Consider the following 19,225-nt stretch of genomic DNA (forward strand, 5'->3'; position numbering starts at 1 on the left):
GCATTTTCCACTCTTGACAAAAGGGCCTGCAAAGCTGTGATGAGGCTAGATCTGGGAATTGGCAGTACACAAGGTAAGCTCATGTAAGGACAGTAAGCTCTTTAGATCAACAGCCACAACACCAGMGATGATCTTCAGGTGTGGACAGTGAGTTCGAGCACATGGGAAAGCACACCTAGCCTCAGACCTTTTACAGAAATTCACACACCAATGCAATTCAGTGTTCCACTACTCAGAGTATCTCTTAACACACACACACACACAGTGTATGTTTCAGAATTCTAAAGTCGTTTTTGAGGAAGCAACACATACTCTAGGTCAACACCCTTAAGTGATAGGGGTAAAACCCATTGCTCATCATATAATCTCTACTGGTGTATGCCTTTTCAAAATGCAAGCCACAAGACTGTTGCTTTCTGCCCATGTTTTTGATCTTTCCTTGATTTACGTAATGCTCTAATAATTTGTATTTTTTAAATGCTCATTTGAAATGCTTACAACAGTGAGACGAAGTCATTCCTAAGTCTATTCGGGTATCAGTTACTCATTGACTTAAACTGTGTCACCTTTGATTTCATCACTTGAGTCGTTGTTGTACTATGCCATGAGAAAACATAAACCTCTTTCATGATTGTATGCTCAACAGTGTCCTTCAGCGCTGAGCCAAATAATTTTATTCCCCTCTCAGGGTTGAATCAGTTTGAAGAATGTAAAACACAGTGAAACATCAACTTTTATTGTGCACCATACTAATTCAAAGTACACCTTACCAATGACTCCTGAGTGGCGCAGCGGTCWAAGGCACTGCATCTCAGTGTGTCACTACACACCCTGGTTCAATCCTGGGCTGTATCACAACCGGCTGTGTATTAGGAGTCCCATAGGGTGGGTTGCACAATTGGCCCAGAATCGTTAGGGGAGGGTTTGGRCGGGGTAGGCCGTCATTGTAAAATAAGAATGTGTTCTTAACTGATTTGCCTAGTTAAATAAAATGACAAATGTAATACTTGCCAAATGTAATACAAATCAGAAGTAAGTAGGTGCTCTCTCTTATTGATAATCTGTAATTCACACAACTGACACAACTAACTGTCTTTGTCCATAAAATATGGCCTATACTGTATTCTCATATTCCATAGWATGCAATCTGCAAGGTCTTTCAACAAGGAGTATGTCACATTTGTGCTCTCAAACCTTAGTATCTGTGGCGTGATTGTATCTGTCTGATTTCTTTGCAAAGTACTAATAAACTATTTGAATATGTCCACATTTCCTCAACTCAAAATGTAGTTCAGCTGCCTAGTCAAATAATTTATCTCCCATCCAGCCCCAACGGTATTTCCTGCTGAGATGCTTTGACGGTGCTTTTCAGAGGGAACGCTGTTGACCAAACACTATCAGTTTGATCAACAGCCAGAGCTGCTATAAAAAATACAAAAACCCCGTATCGATTGAATAACACAGATGAGGGATATACAGTAGTTTGCATTGTATTTCTACAATTGATCCATTCAAACACTTTTTATGTAGATGACAGAAATGGTAGAGCTGATATGACCCCTCGTTTTTTGGGATCCTGTCTTCAGAAACGGAGAAACTGTAGCATACATAGACCTTCTGGTAWTTGGGGATTCTATGGAGACATACAAACAATGTGAGAAAATAAGAGAAAAAAATACAAATTTGCAATTATGGCCTAGGACTTTGAAARCCCTTGCACCACCCAGTAATCCTGAAGCTGAGGCTACACCAAGGACTTGAGCCATTGATTGTGCCATTTGTTGTAGTTTGAACAGTAASAGGAGACTGCTCAAAGTCATTGCAGGAATTTTACTGTATATTGTGTTTGCTCTCAGTTTTTTACTAGAGTCCCTTCCTGGTGAATTTGCAGTGACTTATGTTTAACGCAATGCATTGAGTGTTGCTCTGAATTTTGTATTTTTTTTTGAAGGGACAGATAGAACTGCCCCAGTAGAAATGCCGACGATGAGTATGAAGGGTCTCCWCTCTAACACCCGGGAAGTAACGATTCAAACTCCCATTACACATCTCTCCAYGCGTTATAATGTCAAAATACGTTTTTTTACTCATCAAATATAGTTTCGCTGAGCATCTATCTTCATTTAAGCCTGTAATGTATTGTAACGACCCAGGGTCATTACAGTATGTACTTCCCAAAACAAAATAAGAATTTACAAGCAACAGAAAATARGCCTATTCGGCACCACCAATTGATCACTCATTACTGCCAATACGGGTTGGAAGGCTAGAACAGCTATATGTTTTATGTATTACCTTTTATTTAACTTGGCAAGTCAGTTAAGAACCAATTATTGTTTACAATGACGGCCTACCCCCGCCAAACCCTAACGACGCTTGGCCAATTGTGCGCCTCCCTATGGGACTCCCAATCACGGCTAGTTTGTGATACACCCTGGACTCGAACCAGAGTCTGTAGTGACGCCTCTAGCACTGAGATGCAGGTGCCTTTAGACCGCTGCGCCACTCGGGAYCCCAACAAATACTTTTGAGGTGCCGAAGCAGCATTTTTTCGGTTACTTATTTTTTTTTATTTACACCTTTTTAGAAGTACATACCGGAGTAAATGAAGCTAGTTGCTCAACGAAACTCCATATTTGACATTAAAACGTTTGCAAAGCTGTCTATTGGGAGTTTGAARCYGAGCTTCCTGGGGGTTAGACATCTCTAACGCACAGATACTGGGGCAGTATTGAACCAAAGACAAAGGTCCTAATGTCAATGGGCCTACTGTAAATGTTGTAACATTTCTGCTTGAACATCGCTGGTGCCTAAAATACAATACAATACAATATCGCCCCTTGTGGCAAATGTTTACAAAACCAGACAAAGGGAGCCAATTACAAAAGTGTTTCCAGGGGTTTCTGTTGAATGACGTGGACATTGACCAGTCAACTACAACTTTGTAGTTTTCTGGCCAATCCCAAGTGGTCTTGYGTTTCAAGTGGGCGGGCTCTATCGCTATCACAGGGAGAGGACCTGGCCGTACAAGCAAAGCGGAAAGAAAATGGCGGCCGTGGCTGCGGAGCCAGGAGCTGCTGCGGCATCAACAACAACAGCGGGGAACAGTGGTGATTTCGAACCGGAACCGGAGCCGGAGGCCAAAATCGACTTCGATGCGACGCAGGAGTACGCACCAGTAATGGACCATGTTCACCAACTCAAGGATGGGGATGCAGTTCAGGAATGCAACCAGGTCCAAATGGAGCTAGTGAGCAGGCCAGACCTAGAAGCAGCGGGAAAAGCCCTCGCTGCTAGTGCTGAGGATGAACAGATCGAGGCAGGCTGTCTCGGGGTCGGCGTAGAAAAAACGGAGAACCATGCTCTCGAGGGCTTTGGCTCCAYATACACCATGTCGCGAGCGGAACGTTTGAAACAGTTTTTTTCGCCGAATGTTGAACCTGCAAACGAGGTCAGTAAGCACGAGCCCTACGCCTGCCTTCAGAATAGCTCCATCTCCGATTCACAGCCATCGGTGGTCTTTTTGCATTCGTTCCCTGCGCAACCTGTGGCTACGGAGGCTGAGCTGTCGTTAGCAGAGCCAGCAGAACCCATTATAGATTACGATAAGAACCCAGAATTAACCCAACCTACTAATATCGAGTGTGACTATAGAGCTTTAATTAAACCGTCTCACGAGGCTGAACTGGATCCCGAACCCGCAGATGAATTTCCTTCTGTCTCCGAGTACAAGAATGACGACTCATCAGAAGCTGCTTCGCTTGAACGTCCCCAGTCCATAGACCACGTCGACTTTCTACCAATTCTAGAGAGGGAGACAGTCCTTGGGACACCCGTGGAGGCTGGTTACATGTGTGACTTTTCGAGCATAACAACCCAGAACATTCCGAGACCCGAGGTTCCTGTAATGCCAGTGGACCAGGTACACTCCTCGGCAGAACTTGGAGACTCGTGTTCACCACAGAGGTTCGAAACGAATTTCAATGAAAGCGATCCAGTGTCGAAACCCTCTCTCCCTGTGTCTGGTGCTGAAACTGAGGAGCTACAGCCGGATTCTGTGCACAACCTGATACCTGGGTCCGAGGTTCGAGTATCTCTGGATCACATAATCGACGACGCACTGGTGGTGTCCTTTCAGTTAGGCAAGAAACTCTTCTCCGGGGTTCTGATGGACCTATCTAAAAGGTATATTATGATCCTTCTCAGAAATGTCTCTTATTATGTTTTTCTAGCTTTGTCACTTTCTGTCACTTTTCTGTTCTTAKGTGTAGGCCTACACCTGGAATCATATCACTTTGTTTTGTTTACTACTGACATCCATGGCACATACAAATGTACACTCCTGAAATATGTGGTGCGTCTACATTCCTAACTTGTGCTTTTGCAAACCCATGTCCCATCTTCCTAACCTTTAACAGACACCGTTTTCTACTCTTGCCACAGGGCGAGGGGTCAAGCTACCAAGTGACCTCTATAGCTTGACAACAAGTCACAAAAAATACAGAGAGTAACTGCTCGTATCCCCAATTATGTGGGCTGTGCTTTCGGTTTTAGTCTTTTCAGTTTACAAAACTCATCTTGGTTTATTTACAAAGTCCAGTTATATCAGAGGTCAACTGGAGAGGAGGATCACATGAACAGTCTATAGTGTAAGGTCAGTCTTATGTATTTCCATACAGGATTTACCCTAGTGTTTTACCCAAAAGGCTCAGAGACTTTTCTGTTTCCATTTACTTGAGCCTCAATGGGCCATGGCTCCGGCAGCCCTGCTCTCACTTAGGGCCAAAGCCAGGCCACTGGTACTTTTCAGCTGTCATTTTACATAACAATGGCTAACTGTGAACTTTTAACACCTTCGCACAAAGCAACACTTTTTTTATTATGCAGAGGTTGATGATTCTGCTCTTCACAAGTCCTCACTGTCAGCCCAAGCTATGTAAACACAATGCCCCTAGTATATCATAAGGGTGTATACACTAGTCTAACACTGGTGTTACAGTCGAAAAGCAGCATTGGAGAGTGGTGCAGTTGGTAGAGTAGAACTATGCTACTGTTACCCCCCCCCCCCTCGGTTTCTGTCTTATTTTCCTCTTTGTCATTTATCACCCGCCTCATCAACACCTTTCCTCCACCCCCCCACACTTCTTTCTCTCACTTATCAGCTGCAGATCTATATTTAGGGTCATCGTTAAACTTTCTTATTTTTGCCTGGGGCCTATGTAAATTATCCTTATTATGTTAAGCAAAGGTGACATCTGCACACACAAACTTTACTAAACTATTAGAGGAAATCAACACTTTGGTGTTTCGTTTCCCTTCACAAGCAGCTCTTTGTGGAGTTGTGCTTTAGATGTTCATATCATTTCAGGGTATAATTTCAGGATATCTTCATATCATTTCAGGGTATAATTTCAGGATATCTTCATATCATTTCAGGGTATAATATCAGGATATCTTCATATCATTTCAGGATATCTTCATATAATATCATTTCAGGATAACTTCATATAATTTCAGGATATCTTCATATAATATAATTTCAGGATATCTTCATATAATATAATTTCAGGATATCTTCATATAATATAATTTCAGGATATCTTCATATAATATCATTTCAGGATATCTTCATATCATTTCAGGGTATAATATCAGGATATCTTCATATCCAATCTGATATTATACTCTGAAATGATATGAAGATATCCTGATATTATACGCTGATTTGATATCTTGATATCATTTCAGGATATCTTCATATCATTTCAGGATATCTTCATATCATTTCAGAGTATAATATCAGGATATGTTAATTTTTGGTGTTATACCGTGTAGACCTAGGCTATTAATATAGTATATCAATACATGGAATAATATATGCTATAACTTGGGAAGCCAAATTAGTTTAAGTTGCTATGATAAGATCCTGAGCAGCGGTCATCTCAAAGACAATGGTCAGTTCATTGCAATGACAAGATGGAGGCCACTAAAACCTTAGGGTTTCCTTTTCCAATCTTACAGCACTGTAGATAATCAGCACCCTCTACAAACAAAATACTTTTTTTTTTAGATCCTCATTGTTGAGTCTAAGCAGAGARCTGTATATAATGACAAGATGCTTATTTCTCCGCCTTAACAATAGGAGTCGTTGTCCCAAAGAGGGGAAGGCAGGCAACATAGAAACTCATTGGGCTTATTTTTGATAGATTTTGGTGAGAGTTAAACCTCTTGTTTCGCATTTTCCTCTCTAGTTTAAGGGATGGTTTATGGCTTTTTGTTTTCCAAAAGTCCCCTGAGTGCAGGCCTTGTGCCTGTGATTGGCCAGAGTGTGTTCCATAACATAGGTCATTAGAGAATGACCTATATGGATTTTTTTTAGGGCCGATAGCGATTCTTGAGGGTCAAGGAGGCCAACTGACAATATTTTAGACTGATATTCAATATCATTAAATTTAAAAATGTTGATTACAAAATTTCCCAGAGACAGCCATGTATACATTCATTTAAAAAATCTAACAAAAAATGTGATTTTGATAAAATATTCGACCTACATTACAACATAATGGTGATAATTGTATTTGAATGGTAAATCTTTTGATAAACTGGGTAAATTAAGATGGCAAAGGCTTACTCACAATACAGGTGAATTGCATATTCAATAGGAGTATTTGAGCTTGTTTTGGCTGACCAGTGTCTATTCCTTCCATGTGGGACTTCTATTGGCCTACTGATCAACAACGTTTACATAGAAGCATCACTCCATGTCAAGCCGGTATGGAAGGACATCATATAGGCTTTTAGTTTGACTATATTAAATAACATCTATTCAATCCAAATGGGTCCAATGTAACCTAAGGATTTGGGGTCACGGATGCTTATGAAACTAGTATTTTTTTGGTAATTTTCCGTGAGTAGGAAAACTTATTTTTTTCAGATGTCATGACTCATCTCTAAACAGCTCTGCTGCTAGGATGAAACAACTCAATTGGCTAGWTCAGCTATCTGTCAAGAATTGGGCGGGTTGTAACTTGATTCTACTGCTACGATTGGATAGAGTTAGGCTGTAACTCCACTTCCTTTCACATCCCTCCATCGCTCATATCACTTGGTGCTATTTACTGCTACTATGAGAACTATCTCAATGGCGATGACATTTGCTACCYAGTCATAATGTGCATAATATCTAACGAGAGCGAGGCTAGTAAAAAAAGACTCACTTGACGATGCAAGTTCTGTTCGAATGACTCAAATCTGAGGAGTGAGAATGCACACAAGCACGGAAGACACATTTCAGTTGAAGTCATTCAGTTGTACAACTGACTAGGTATCCCCCTTTCCCTCTACAGCTTTCTTGGTCCATAAACATGCAGGAAGATTTTTAGCTAGCTAAACCCATTGCCAACCTATATTTAGGTATTTTAAAACACTTGCTTCTTTCCCTATTATGACAATAATCTAATCCGACTGTCAACTGTCAATTTACGGATACAATTGCCTGTTGGTCAAATTAGCACACCAGTAAATAGCTAATGTTACATCGCAAGTCAGATGGCTCGTTGCCGAAAATGGTGCATGTTCAAAATGATTATTAAGAACAAATTCTTATTTATAATGACGGCCTACTCGGGAACAYTGGGTTAACTGCCTTGTTCAGGGGCAGAACGACAGATTTTTACCATGTCAGCTCAGGGATTCGATCCAGCAACCTTTCGGTTACTGGCCCAACGAGAAGGCCCGATAGACTAGAAAAGGCCAATATCGGCCCGATATATCGTCTTGGCCGATTTATCGGTCTTTCTCGACAGATCATATGGTGGTGTTYTTTTCCCCATTTGGATGTGTGCTCAAAAGACTGTCGGTTTGAACTATAGACATAGACCTAGGCCCGGTTCCCCAAAAGCATCTTAAGGCTAATAAGTTCATCGTTAGAATCATCAATGGTTCTAACGATGAACAGCCATAAGATGCATTCTGGAAACCGGGCCCTGGAACATTCCATATTCTACTTAAGCACTTATCTGAAACATCAGAAAAAAATCTTTATTACAAATGATGGTGGAAATTCCACCCACCTATCATACGGTGACACTACTACCATATTGCATGTACCTATCCAATAGTGATGGGGGGGGGGGTCAATAGTTACATATCGCAATATTATTTTTGGGATGATATTGATCCTATAACGCCAAGTATGGATTTAAATGTTTGCTTGTTTTTGTTGCTCTGTAGCATGCAGGTAGCCTAGTGGCTAGAGTGTTGGACCAGTAACTGAAAGGTTGCTGGATTGAATCCCTGAGCTGATAAGGTAAAAATCTGTCGTTCTGCCCCCGAGCAAGGCAGTTAACACACTGTTCCCCAGGCGCCGAAGTCGTGGATGTCGATTATGGCAGCCCCCCGCACCTCTCTGATTAGGAGGGGTTGGGTTATTTGTGGAAGAAGCATTCAGTTGTACAACTGACTAGGGTATCTCCCTTTCCCTAACTAGTGCTAGTCGGCTGTACCTGTGACAAAACCCCAGTATTTTTCATCCTATAGCTCCTATAGCTRGTGTGAGCCAKCATATTTTCASTACTTTTATTTCAATTACCGATCAAAACTACATTTTCTCAAAGCTCTCTCTTCTCTCTGCAGCAAATATATAGTGAGCAATATGTTTGAAACATCAGATCGCAATACATATAGAATGGTGAGAATCACAATACATATCGTATCGGCCCRTACGTATCGTGATAATATTGTATCGTGAGGTCTCTGGCCATTCCCAGCCCTATACTATCCAATAAGCCTATTTCAGATCTAGGGGTAGAATCTGTTTCTTGACCAAGCCATCTTTTTSTCCAGCATCCCTTGATAAGGAAGGAGAAGTTGGTGGTTGTGTGACAATGAAAGGTGTTGGTTGATAAGGAGGCTGCTGTGATMGAAAGCAAAGGCAGTGGCTAGGAACGGCATGTTCTCCTGTTCATGGCRGTTTCATTAGTTGTGATCAGTCTTCCTAATCCTTGTGCAATTTTACACTTCGTGTCGGCTGTCACAGAGGAATCTGCATCTTTCGGCGGTTTCAAGGATGTTTATAAGTAGGAACGGATGGGCTCATGGCCAGATTAATGCAAGGATGGATGTACTTGCTTTATGTAACTGCCAGGGAAGCAATTAATTTCAACTGGACACATCCCTCTGGTTTAGAGAGATTGAATGTTTYTATGTAGCCTTCAGTGCAGTAATTAAGTACAAGCATCCCTACCCTCCACGTTTAATGTTATGCTCTGAAAAAGGCCGTAGCCTACCACTATTGTCCAGTTACATTTTCAGTTCCCATGATGGCTCAGTGCAGTCCAGGCCTCGTCAAGGTGACTTCTGGGGAATCCTTTCCCCCTATTCTATTAGAGAATATTCTCTATCTATCCTGTGCAGACTGTTTCACACCATGACCCAGTGCTGTGATGTATAATTCCTAGTCATCTGGTGGTTAGCTAAAACACCATGCATGGGCTCATTATCTCTGCTCTGCTGGGAAAAATCATCCATCCTCCATCCTCAACCTGAATCATGACTGGTATTGTTTCATACCTTCTCCTCGTCTATGTAAACAATGCACAATCTCTCTTCAAATTAGAGAAATTATATCATTATAATTAGTGGTTGCTGTGACTGCAATTTGATCCGTTACTGAAATTGCCCTCTCCCATGAATGTCAAGTGCATTTAAAAGCAACACTTCTCGGCATATGTTTACTCTCCCATTTGTATAATCATGTTTTGCCGTTGCATTAATTTACAAGATGCTCATGTAGACATGACATAAGGAAATGGGTTAGTATTGGACTATTTGTTTTGAGTGTATCTCCTAATACCATGTTACAATGAATGCTCCTATTAAAGGGACGCAGCAGGGCTTTTTGTGTGATTTCAGCCAGTAGTTTTGAAAGTAGCTCACAAACCAAAACGGCCCCGAAAAATTGTGAACAATTTTGTACAACGTCTTCCATTTAGTGTGTATATATATATATATATATATATATATATTACGTACTGCAAAAATCAAATAAAAATCCTGAAATTTGTATGTTACAAATTCCAATTTGTACAATATGTTACGAATTTGTAAATGCTTAAGATCCCATTCAATCTCTTTAAGGAAGAGTATAGATCCAATGTTTTGTTCTCCACCCGGCACAGCCAGAAGAGGACTGGCCACCCCTCAGAGCCTGGTTCCTCTCTAGGTTTCTACCTAGGTTCCTGCTTTTCTAAGGAGTTTTTCCCTTAGCCACRGTGCTTCTACATCTGCATTGCTTGCTGTTTGGGGTTTTAGGCTGGGTTTCTGTATCGCACTTTGTGACATCGGCTGATGTAAAAAYGGCTTTATAAATACATTTGATTGATTCTCCAAAGGGGAGTGTGGTTCAGTACAGGCCCACTAGAGGTAGGATATGACCCTYCCTGCAATCCTTACATTGTAGCGCAGCAGGAGAGTGTGCTTTCATCACTATAGCACATTCAGAGATCGATTTATAGCCATTAATCCAAAATAACGAATAGGTTTTTGACCAGAAAGGTGAGYTTTTAACCTTTCTTGGKGTATGCAACATTACTAGTTATTGTTTATGGTCTTCTCAGGATAAATAACTACTTTCGGGGGTTACGTAGATTACATGGGAGTTTAAGCGATTTTAAGACTTCATTGTTTCTGACTCACTTTTAATGAATAAAGTTGGAGGGAAGTTGAGCATTAATATTGTAAACAAAGCTTGGTTTCCTGCTGTGTTTTCAGGGCCTTGTGCACTCTAGTTACCTACGGTGGTTTTGTGTTTGTCTGTGGGAACTCCTTTGATCTCCTGCAACACTAGTTTAGTGTGCTGCTGTTCTTCACAGCACTCTTTTTACGTCTGAAACTTTTCTCCTTGCATGTTCAGGATTTAATGGCTTRAGATGTATGTACTAAATGTACCGACGTAGGCCTGAAATTAGAAATGTCTTGAATTTAGCATGAAATGTCAGAAATACAAGAGAAACTAAAAACAAACCTTAGCCAATGAATGATATGAGTTATTTTTGTTGTTGTTGAGTTATCCACAGTTTCTAAATCCTCTCAACTTTCTATTCTCAGGTTTGGACCCTATGGAATTCCAATCACTCTGTTCCCCGAGAGAGAATACAAGGATAAACCTGAATCTATGCAGCTAAAGACGGAACAACTCCAGTCAGAGACTGAGAATGTGGAAAAGCCAATCCAGGAAAACCCCGATGGCCAAGTCGTCACAGTGCCCGAACCAAACCCTGACCCCCAGCCTAACCCATGGACTTCAAAACCTCCSCCACTGTTTCAGGAAGGAGCCCCTTACCCTCCCCCTTTGTTCATCAGGGACACCTACAACCAGTCGTTACCTCAGCCGCCTCCCCGCAAGATCAGGCGGCCCAAGCGCAGGCTGTACCGCGAGGAACCCACCTCCATCATGAATGCCATCAAGTTGCGGCCCCGTCAGGTGCTCTGTGACAAGTGCAAGGGCGCTGTCACGACAGTGGACAAGAGGGAGCCACGCAGAGGCCCTGTGTCAGACTCTAGGAGCGAGGATGCCAAGCGGAGACGCAACGACAGTGCAGCCACTGTCAGCAAGCGGCTGCGCAATGACCCCCGCTCAGAGGAGAAGAGCCGTGCTGCTGAGGTGGCCAAACGACAGGTCTCCTCTTCTTCCTCCTCTCTGGGCCAGGTGAAGGGCGGAGCTGGAGGGAACAGGGTTCTGAGGGCGACCTCCACCACAACATCATCACCGGTGAACAGCGGCTCCAGAGTCCAGCTCAATGCCAAGAAAATGCTGCAGAGCAAAAATGTTGATCACTCCAAGGCCCGGGAGGTGCTGAAACTGGCCAAGACCCAGAAGAGGCAGAGGGAGACTACGGTCACTGACAGCAGTGGCAACGCCAAGACGGTGACGAGGGCAGCCGCCCTGCAGGAGGCCCACGCACACCAGAAGGTCCATTTCACCCGGCGGCTGCAGCAGATCAGCGGGGTGGGACCAAGCAACGCCACTCCTCTCCCACCCAGGATGCGCATCAAGCCTCAAAGGTACCGTAATGAAGAGAATGACTCTTCTACATGTAAGCTGCCTTGCCTGGAGAAAGTGCCGGGAATTGGCTGTTTGTCCCCTCCAAAGCCAGACGCGCCCTGCTGCACCGCCACACGCTCCTCCTCCTGCTCCACAGGCCAGGCCGCTGCTGCTGAAAGCCAGGGCCCAGATAACGGGCCAGAACCTGAGGTTTGTCCTCAGCCCCAAGTGGAGCCCCCCACAGCCACGGAGCACGGTGACCCCAAGGCGGAGCCAGAGGAGCAGGGGGAGCAGGAGGAGAGGCGGGAGACGCGTGGCAGCAAGGCTGGCAACCTTGTCGTTTTCATGAACCTTAACCCCGGCCAGCCGGACTCCTCTAATACCTCCATGTGCAGCGTTGATAGTGCAGACGACTTAAAGTCCTCAGACTCAGAGTGTAGCTCTACGGAGAGCTTTAACTTTCCCCCTCCCGGTCGCCCCTCGCCCCCCGTCCCCGGCACGTCCTCAGCAGTCGCTGACCCGTCGCCTGCCCCTACGGAAGAGAAAAAGCCCTGTAAATCTCAGAAAGTGTTTTCTAAAAATGTGTCTAAGTGTGTCTCTCTGGAGGGCAGGACCATTTGCGTAGGGGACATTGTTTGGGCCAAAATATATGGCTTTCCCTGGTGGCCAGCCCGCGTCTTAGGCATCCAAATCAGTCGCAAAGATAATGGGCTCTTAGTCAGGCAGGAGGCCCGTGTCGCCTGGTTTGGTTCACCCACCACCTCCTTCCTGGCTCTTGCACAGGTCGCCCCTTTTCTAGAAAGCTTCCAGTCACGCTTTGACAAGAAGAGAAAGGGCTTGTACCGTAAAGCCATCACAGAGGCAGCCAAGGCTGCCAAGCAGCTCACTCCCGAGGTTCGCGCCTTGCTTACGCAATTCGAGACGTGAGGTGGTGTGCTTTGGGGGAAAAGGAAAGGTAGGCAAAAATGGCACCCACTTTCGTCCCCCCCTGCATCTCTCCCCTGCTCGTCACCTTCCGGGCCCCCTCACCTTCCAGGGAGAAAGAAACWAAATATTTCAGGCCAGAACACAACCAGTAATAAAAAAAATTGTACGCTTGAAAAGGGACTGGATGGTATGGGGTTATGAACCTTGCTGGGTATATAAGGATGGCAGTGTATTTTTACTTTATCCTATCAAGTATCACTTTTTTCCAACCTGGTGGAAATCTGGTAATTGTATATTTTAGGAAKATTTTTATTCACTGGTCAGTGATTTTGAATATTCTCCTTCTTAAATTGAAGCCTTTAAATGTCACTCTTTGTTCAAGGAAACTTACGTCATGTTCTAACACTGCGGGTTCATAGGTTAATCAATCGAGTTCCGCTMCCAATTGTCAAAATCTTAGAGACAAAAAAGGTATTTCTTTCCCGTCTATGCAACAAACGGTTCAGTGTCAGATACTGTGAATGGAAAGATACAGGATCTGAGCAGGAGTAGATATTATGTATCTGTACGGGTGGAAGACATGCTGTAGCTGTGATGTGACCAGGAAGTGGACACTTGTGGATTTGAAGAGAGAGCAGGCGTAGGGGCTTATGTACCTCAGACATAGTCATAGCTGCCTGGCTGTGGGAGCTGCCAGCCAGYACTTTCCAGACAGTTGAGCCTTGGTAGCGAGGAGAGGAGGTGCCTTTAAGCCAGACAGGTGGGCCGGGGTGGTGAGGAGAGGAGGTGTCTTTTTAAGCCAAAGTCGCCTCAAGTGGAGGTGAGAGGAGGATGGTGTGCCGCTCCTCATCCCCTCTCAAAATAGAGATGGCTATTGATACAGTACCCCCCCTCCACCCATATTTCTACAGTGCTACTACATAATCTAGTTCCCTTGACTCAGGCCTCCTCACTCCCCCTGTCTCTGTTCTTCTATCTATGTCCTGTCTACCTAATGCTCTACTGAGTTATCCAAGACTGTTCTATTCCTACTTCTCTAATCTTCCTAGCTAGCGCCTTGGTTTTTCATACATAAAACGATGCCCAATTGTTTTAAAATCACTGATTTAATGAATTGTCTGCATCGGGACATTTTCAACAAACATTTAGTTGATGCAGTGAAAGCTTCCCATTTCAATGATATTGAGTCGACTAGCATTGGCAGTGGGAAGCCATTTTAGTTACTCCTCATAAACCGATGTGATATGGTAGCACGTTACATTWTTTGCTAATTTTGTTAAACTTTTACTATGGGTTTGCCATATCTTGTTGATTTACTAAGTTGCCCAGTGATTTCTCAGTCTCCGTTGTTAGACCTACTCCACCCTAATTTGAAGTGGGAAATGTGTGTTGACTTTATTTGGTGCGTCTGAACTTTATCTTCTATCACTTCCTTCACTGCTTGGCTAATCTCGTACGACTGTGAATCTTGATTTGATATATTATGTACAGTACAATCTGTATCAAATTATTTACAACTTTCATGATGATTCATGTTAAAGGGTTTTCTTTAGTTTGACTGAGGGGAGGGCGGGGTGAGGAAAGGTGACCTCTCTGCTTGGCTTGAGGGGGGGGGGGTGGAGAGATGACCTATCCTGGCTGAAGGGGGGTGGGGCGGGGTTGTGTGGAAATGTACTTATCCTGGCTGAAAGGGGGTGTGGGAAGACCTCTCCTGCTGGCTGAGGGGGGGGGGGGTGGAGAGTTAACCTATCCTGGCTGAAAGGGGGGGGGGGGGGGGGTTTGAGGAAAGATGACCTATCCTGGCTGAAAGGGGGTGGTTTGAGGAAAGATGACCTATCCTGGCTGAGGGAGGGGGGGGGGGGGTTGAGAAAATATGACCTATCCTGGCTGAAAGGGGGGGGTTGAGGAAAGATGACCTATCCTGGCTGACGGGGGGGGGGGGTTGAGGAAAGATGACCTAATCCTGGCTAAAGGGGGGGGGGGGGGGGGGTTGAGGAAAGATGACCTATCCTGGCTGAAGGGGGGGGTTGAGGAAAGATGACCTATCCTGGCTGAAGAGGGGGGTTGAGGAAAGATGACCTATCCTGCTGAAAGGGGGGGGGGTGAGGAAAGATGACCTATCCTGGCTGAAAGGGGGGGGGGGGGGTTGAGGAAAGATGACCTATCCTGGCTGAAAGGGTGGGTGTGTTGAGGAAAGATTACCTATCCTGGCTGAAAGGGGAGGGGTAAAGATGATCTGTTATGTAATTATGGGTTCACTTCAGATTTGACCATTTCATCACAAAAATGATGAATTACATTTCCTAAATATGTTACTAGCCACTCTTGACTAAATATGAAACGACATACAGTAAGACTAACATTGCCTCCCTTTTGGCCCGAACAGGTAGAGATCAGAGGCCTATTGCTTGGTAGCACACACTGACCTGACCATTGTTACAAGCAGAAACATTTATGGTTATGACAGTTGGCTCTGTTTCTTTCTGACTTCGATCATCTGTTTGCAGATCAGAGAATGCTGTATAGGAGACAAAACCGTTGAAAAGTAACATTTGATGAACACTTGTGTAAATGTTTTCTGCTGTTTTAAAAAAAAAAGTATATAAATAAAATGTAAACTTTAAAAGAATCTTCCCTAGTTGTCGTCATTTTAGTGCTCCTTCCATTAACACCTACAAATCCAATGACGTTTATAAGCCTTCAGTTTCACCTTGAAACAAGCTGTTGTAAAGATATTGATGGTCATTTGGAATTTGAGATACTTCTATTGTCTCTTTTGCACCAAATGGGGGGCCTTTTAAGTTGACAATGACTACGCCTTTTAAAATGGGGCTTGTGGTCTTTATATTAGCTGCGATTTTACTGCAACATTTTGTGGGGCTTTTATGAAATAGCAGACCTGTATAAAAACGCATTTGACTGGGGCTGTTAGCCAGTCACCTGGGGTCTGCCACCTGGGGCTGTTAGCCAGTCAAGCCCCTGTCTGTCACCTGGGGCTGTTACCCAGTCAAGCCCCTGTCTGCCACCTGGGGCTGTTAGCCAGTCAAGCCCCTGTCTGTCACCTTGGGCTGTTAGCCAGTCAAGCCCCTGTCTGTCACCTGGGGCTGTTAGCCAGTCAAGCCCCTGTCTGTCACCTGGGGCTGTTAGCAAGTCAAGCCCCTGTCTGTCACCTGGGGCTGTTAGCCAGTCAAGCCCCCATCTGCCACCTGTTGCTGTTAGCCAGTCAAGCCCCTGTCTGCCACCTGGGGCTGTTATCACATGAACGATAATGGGAGGAAAAGGGGGAATATGGTAGAAAAATGTTGCGCAAAATCATTCCTTTTATTGAACAGATTTTCTTACCTGCAAACAGATATAGGACCTATCTATTAAATATATCACCTGGTCAGACCATTATTACTGTTCCAACTGGCTGATAGACCTTACAGTAATAATTGTCTGACTAGACAATAATTTAATAGCTAGGTCATACAGAATAAATCAACCTTTATACGTCACATGCTTCGTAAACAACAGGTGTGGAACAACAGTGAAAGGCTRAATTACGGGCTCTTCCCAACAATGCAGAGAGAAAGCAAATAGAGACATAATATACAAGTAATAATAATAATAATATACACAATGTAATGGTAACTTGGCTATATACACGGCGTACCAGTACTGAGTCGATGTGCAGGGGTACGGGTTAATCGAGGTAAATATGTACACAACCAGTCTTATGACTTGGAGGTAGAAGATGTTCAGGGTCCTGTTGGTTCCAGACTTGGTYCATCGGTACCGCTTGCCGTGCGGTAGCAGAGAGAACAGTATGACTGACACCGTCTGGTATAGAGGTCCTGGYTGGCAGGTCATTGACTTCATAGGCTAATGGAAAAAGAGCCATTGCTCAAGCAATGCTTTGGTAAATGAAATGGTACTGTGAAGTAACGTTTTGGTTTGAAATACAAATGAAAAGACAACCTATATATTTATGTTGAGCAGCATACACAACCTTACTTAAATAAAACAATCCACTCGGCAGCAGTCTAGGTTATCTGGCTTGAATGTCAAAGGACATTTGAATATTCCGTTGAGTTAAATGCATGGCAGACCAGCAAACTGCTGAAACGTTTATGACGGAACACGATGACTCATTTGTGATGTCTATCTTGGTTTGCCACTGTCACATACTTGCTAGGCTGAGACATCCGTACAGGACAACTCGGGTAGAGATCCCTCATTGAGACATACATGAGCCCTCCCAAAATGCCTTAGGAGTGTTCTCCAGTCTGCAAGTAAAGCCATTGTAACGTGAACGATGTACCGTTTACTCAAGGAGTACAAGATTAATTCCTGGAGTTCACTGGAGTCCCCTCAAAAACCTTGTGTTGTTGGCTGACTAATGACCTACAGTCATATTCAATGAACATTTTAGTATTTGGATGAATGGCCGTCCTGCCAGGTACCATAGGATTGCCTTTTTCAATAATGTCTGTGCTTGGATAAAAAAAAAAGACCCTTTTTTTTTTTATGGCTATTGAATGTGCTTTCTTCCGTCCAAATACAGCAAGAACATGTCCTCTGATTTGGATGAAAAGGTCCCTGATGTGTCCATCTCTCTCTTCTCTTCCAGCGCTGCAACGCTGAAGGGCTGCTGATGGGTCCTTCACTCCGAACACCGCTATTGGTTGCAAGACTGTCGGACGGAAGGACGTGTCCAGAATTGATGGAGACATGTCATGGACATAATTATTTTTTATTTAAGTATCGGAAGAAGGAACATATATATTTATAATGGAAAGCAGACCTACTACTCCAGGCCTATCCATCTGATTTGAGCAGGCGTCCATTTCCTCGAGAATGTGATCTTCGTTTGAGTGGAGACTTCCGCATGTAGACAAGCACACGTGGGTTCTCTTGACTGTTATTGATATCTGTGACAGGACACAGGACTTTGCAGGGTTTTATAGTAGGTTGATCAGTGATCTTGAAATGCAAAGACAGAGAGCTTTGGGCCAGTAACAGGTCGCTTGTTCGAATCTCTGAGGCGACTAGGTGAAAAATCGTATCGATGTGCCCTTGAGCAAGGCACTTAACCCGACGAATTGCTCCTGTATGTCGCTCTGGATAAGAGCGTCTGCTAAATGACAAAAATGTAAATGTAAAAAAAAAAAAAAAGGAATAAAAAACAATACTATGTAAAATAAAATATGTAGTGCAATAGAGATTGCATGTGCTATGCTATTGCAGTGCAGTCGCAGAAAAATGGGTTTTGTTGTGCGGGAAAAGTTATCCCGGTGTCCCAGTCTCTGCCACAACCCTAAATTAGCTCCTGTTATTCCACAGTGAGCTACCAGCTGAGCTACAAGCAGCCTTAGGGCTCGATTCAATCCGTATTGCTGAAGTCCAGCATTTTATAACGCGATTTAACATTTAGTAACGCGGGAACATTGCTTTTACATTTCGATCGCGCTTGTAGCGCAGCTCTTCACGGATCGAATTGAGCCCTGCTGAACACCTCCAAATGTCTAGAATGTTCCTGGGCAGCTGGAGTGTCGCAGTACTTGAGGTGTGTCGTCTACAGTTGACAGTCAAATACAGGAAAACAAAGATAGGCCTATATCACACTCCCCCCGCTCAGTGTCGTGTGACTTTCACACTGTCTTTCACCTTCCCTTGTTCTCTCCCCCTTATCCAGCTCAAAGAGGTTATGACATTAAAATGTGCGAATTTAAGAATCCATGTCATTTTCCTTGCCAGCTGTCCCTCCTCACTCCCTTTCTCTAGGGTCAAACCAACCTACATACAGTAGTCTTCTTCCTCCCCGAGTTCCTCCTCACATCAAGACACATAGGGCCAGTTGACTTGACCCCTGGAGGCCATTATGTGATACAGGCCAGATTGGGGATTCCCAAAAGGGAAACGTTCAGTCAGTCAGGAGCAGCTGAAGAGCCACAGTGACTGAATCGTCTCATCTCTCTTTCTCGTGCACATATATATGCGTTTCAATACAATCAAATCYTTTCTTGACTAAACATACGACTGACTGGTGGTTGTGGGACATCCTGTTATTACTGTATCTGCATCTAAAAAAAAAATCAGTAAATTTGCTGTTTGCCTTTGTACTTGGTGTGTGAGTATTTTATTCTATATTGTACTTCGCCATCCTCTGAATATTTAAGTAAAAAAATAAATAAAAAAGGCCTACAAAGTAATTCATCCTTTCAATACAATATTAACAACTACACTATGGCCCTGTACACACCGAGGTTGTAC

At 43.7% G+C, this 19,225-nt stretch overlaps 1 protein-coding gene across 1 annotated transcript; it reads left to right on the plus strand.

Annotated features, from left to right (window-relative positions):
- The first annotated feature begins 3,023 nt into the window (after positions 1–3,023).
- Positions 3,024–19,074, plus strand: LOC111950490 (PWWP domain-containing protein 2A). The gene is made up of 3 exons (XM_023968109.2): positions 3,024–4,185; positions 11,107–12,998; positions 17,583–19,074. The coding sequence occupies exons 1-2, from the start codon at positions 3,047–3,049 to the stop codon at positions 12,968–12,970; spliced, it is 3,003 nt and encodes a 1,000-aa protein (XP_023823877.1). The 5' UTR covers positions 3,024–3,046; the 3' UTR covers positions 12,971–12,998; positions 17,583–19,074.
- Positions 19,075–19,225: the final 151 nt, after the last annotated feature.

Source organism: Salvelinus sp. IW2-2015, linkage group LG23 (assembly GCF_002910315.2).
Source record: "Salvelinus sp. IW2-2015 linkage group LG23, ASM291031v2, whole genome shotgun sequence".
NCBI lineage: Eukaryota > Metazoa > Chordata > Actinopteri > Salmoniformes > Salmonidae > Salvelinus > Salvelinus sp. IW2-2015.